At 49.9% G+C, this 2,473-nt stretch overlaps 1 protein-coding gene across 2 annotated transcripts in view; it reads left to right on the top strand.

The window, feature by feature from the left end:
• The first annotated feature begins 239 nt into the window (after positions 1-239).
• LOC105563076 (WASH complex subunit FAM21) overlaps positions 240-2,473 on the top strand; it is a 13,021-nt gene continuing 10,787 nt past the window's right edge. Inside the window, exons 1-5 of one of the 2 annotated variants that reach the window (XM_012014374.1) lie at positions 240-494; positions 719-847; positions 1,503-1,691; positions 1,800-1,957; positions 2,019-2,370. In XM_012014374.1, coding sequence (XP_011869764.1) covers positions 492-494; positions 719-847; positions 1,503-1,691; positions 1,800-1,957; positions 2,019-2,370 — 831 coding nt within the window. In that variant the 5' untranslated portion in view covers positions 240-491. Of the gene's footprint in view, positions 537-718; positions 848-1,502; positions 1,692-1,799; positions 1,958-2,018; positions 2,371-2,473 lie in introns of both variants that reach the window. The other variant, XM_012014375.1, reaches the window with a different exon arrangement.

Raw genomic sequence — 2,473 nt, 5'->3', positions numbered from 1 at the left:
TTAAAAGTTAATCCACGTCGGTGGGAAACGGGCGCGTAAATTGCGCGCGCGCGCGCGTCTGTTCGCTTGGAGCGCAGAAAGTGCAGCGTCGGCACAGATAGCTGAGAGCGCGCTCGCGGCTCGCGTTAAGCTGCGTTCGGAAACATCACCCGGGTGTCCCCGCGTATCATTTTATCCTTATTTAATATTCGGCGAGTAACAAGAATAAAATGATCCACTGAGGTACCCGGGTGATGTTTCCGAACGCAGCCTTACACACCGCAATCTGCGCCCGCGGAGTACAGCTCGGCGCGCGCGTTTCGCGCTACGTACATATCTCTCTCTCTCTCTCTCTCCCTCTCTCCCTCTCTCTCCGTGTCCACTTTCGTCTATCCTGCAGTTCTCGCGATAGGAAAGCTCAGGTTACGCTTCCCCCGAGCCGCTTAAATGTGATTGCGAGGGGGAGTCTCTCGCCGTTCTCCGCCGTGTTACTCGGACGCGGGCATTCGACAATGGTGAGTGCACGACCACGCTGCGGCTCTGACGTTTACACTTAGGTTAGCAGGCGCGAATAAACGGGAACGCAATAAAGCGAAACTCGGGCTCGGGTCGCGTAGGTCGCGACGAAGTTGCTCGTCGCCTTGCGAGTTCGCCTTTCGAGCGAGCTACGGGTTTGACGCGGAGACACGGCGTGACGCGGGTCGGACAAGCGTTGCATTACGTTCGCTTCATGTTCCAGGACGTGTCGGACGGCATGGACAAGTCGTGGGATCATCCGTGGAGCACCGAGGAGATGCGGAAGAAGAGGAGAGAGTGGAGCCTGGCGGGCGATGTCGGGCTCCTCAAGCATCTTCAGCAATTCTCCGAAGTATGATCTGCCGCGTTGCTCTTGGCCAAATGTGTTGGATTGGACGGTGGACGAATTGCTTTAGCAGCTTGCGCCGTCTTCGCGAATAGCCGCCTCTGGGTTTCTTCTCCCGGGGATCAATTCTGTATTTTACTTACGCTGCGGTGAAAATGCTGATAGTTAGCAGCTTTGTCTCCTAACTGTCGGCTTGGAAAGAGACAAAGCTGCCCATTTTTAGCATCTTCGCTACATTGCGAGATACAGAATTGACCCTCCGACACTTTGTCGTTTTTTAAAAATTGAAATTGTTGATTTCAATATCAGCAGAGTCACTTGTTACTTTATCGACCATTGGTCAGTCGCGTATCTGAATTGCATCAATGGTTTCAAGAATTGTCAGAGTTATAAATCCTCAAAGATCGACAAGGAATCGGGAGAGTATAATTGAACAGGAGATAGCGCTGGCAAGATGTTTAAAGCCTTGTGTCCACGATCCAAGAACTGTGTCCAAGCTCTAGTTCCAAGAAGTTAAAAGATACAGGTTGATTGGTTGCATATTGCTTGGAACTAGAACCTGGACGCAGTTCTCGAATCGTGGACACAAGGCTTAAGAATTGCACTTTGCAGCGAACGTTTGTATTCAGCAGTTGCACCTTGATTTCGCGTGAAATTCCAGAACCTGGTGTCCAAGGCTAACAAGACTCAAGCGGCTCTGGACACGCTGACTACGCAGCTAAAAGAAACTGAGATACTGGTGGATAATGTTACAAACACATCCTTGGCTCTGGCCAACACTCAGTTCATCGAGAGCCGCGTGCAGGAGGATGACATTGAGATTAAAGAGAGCTCCGGGGAGAAGCAGGAGGTAAGCACTTGTTCTCGACGTGACAATTGACGTTCACTTTCAACAAATATCTTGGGAGAATCCGTGTCTTTCAGCGTTTGGATAAAATAAATTTTTACATCTTATCAGAATGCAAAGACTCAGCATTCGGCGCCGGAGGATCTGCTGGCGAGCATAAGCGAGAGCGTTAAGCAAGGTTTAAACATAATGGACGAAAAGTACAAAGTAATGGATGTGGCTTGCAGCGACAGTGAGGAAGAGGACGAGGACGGCGCGGTAGTATTCAGGTTGGTGTCTTCACCCTCGTCGCCGTCATCTGCAACTCGCTGAAATTCATTCGGTTTACAGTGTCATTGTGGGACCCAACGATCCATATCAAGATCGGCCCTTGCCGTACGTTATCGGCTCCGACAAGTGGATAGCGTCGAATAAGATAGGCTTAGAGAGCAGTAGCAGCGAATCTGAACAGGCTGACGAGGAGAGGGAGGACTCGGAGAGCGAGAAGGAGGATACGCGGAAGGTGTTTGGCGGCCGACACAATCCGGAGATCAACATAGCGAGACTGTCGTCGTCCTCCAGCGACTCGGATAACTATGACCACAGCAATAACATATCTTACGGGAATAACAAGGCGGACGTTGTGTCTCAGAATAATATAAATTCTGCCTCGGAGTCTGCCACACCTAATACCGCGTCGAAGGTAATTAATAAAAAATAAACTTTTCAAATGGCTCTTATATTAAATAAAAGAAATAGACAGATTGCTTAAGGCTTGCGTTGCTAGAACTTGGACCAAGTTCTAG

Source organism: Vollenhovia emeryi, unplaced genomic scaffold (genome assembly GCF_000949405.1).
Source record: "Vollenhovia emeryi isolate VEMERY1.0 unplaced genomic scaffold, V.emery_V1.0 DF939180.1, whole genome shotgun sequence".
Lineage (NCBI taxonomy): Eukaryota > Metazoa > Arthropoda > Insecta > Hymenoptera > Formicidae > Vollenhovia > Vollenhovia emeryi.
This window is presented reverse-complemented; position numbering and strand designations above follow the sequence as displayed.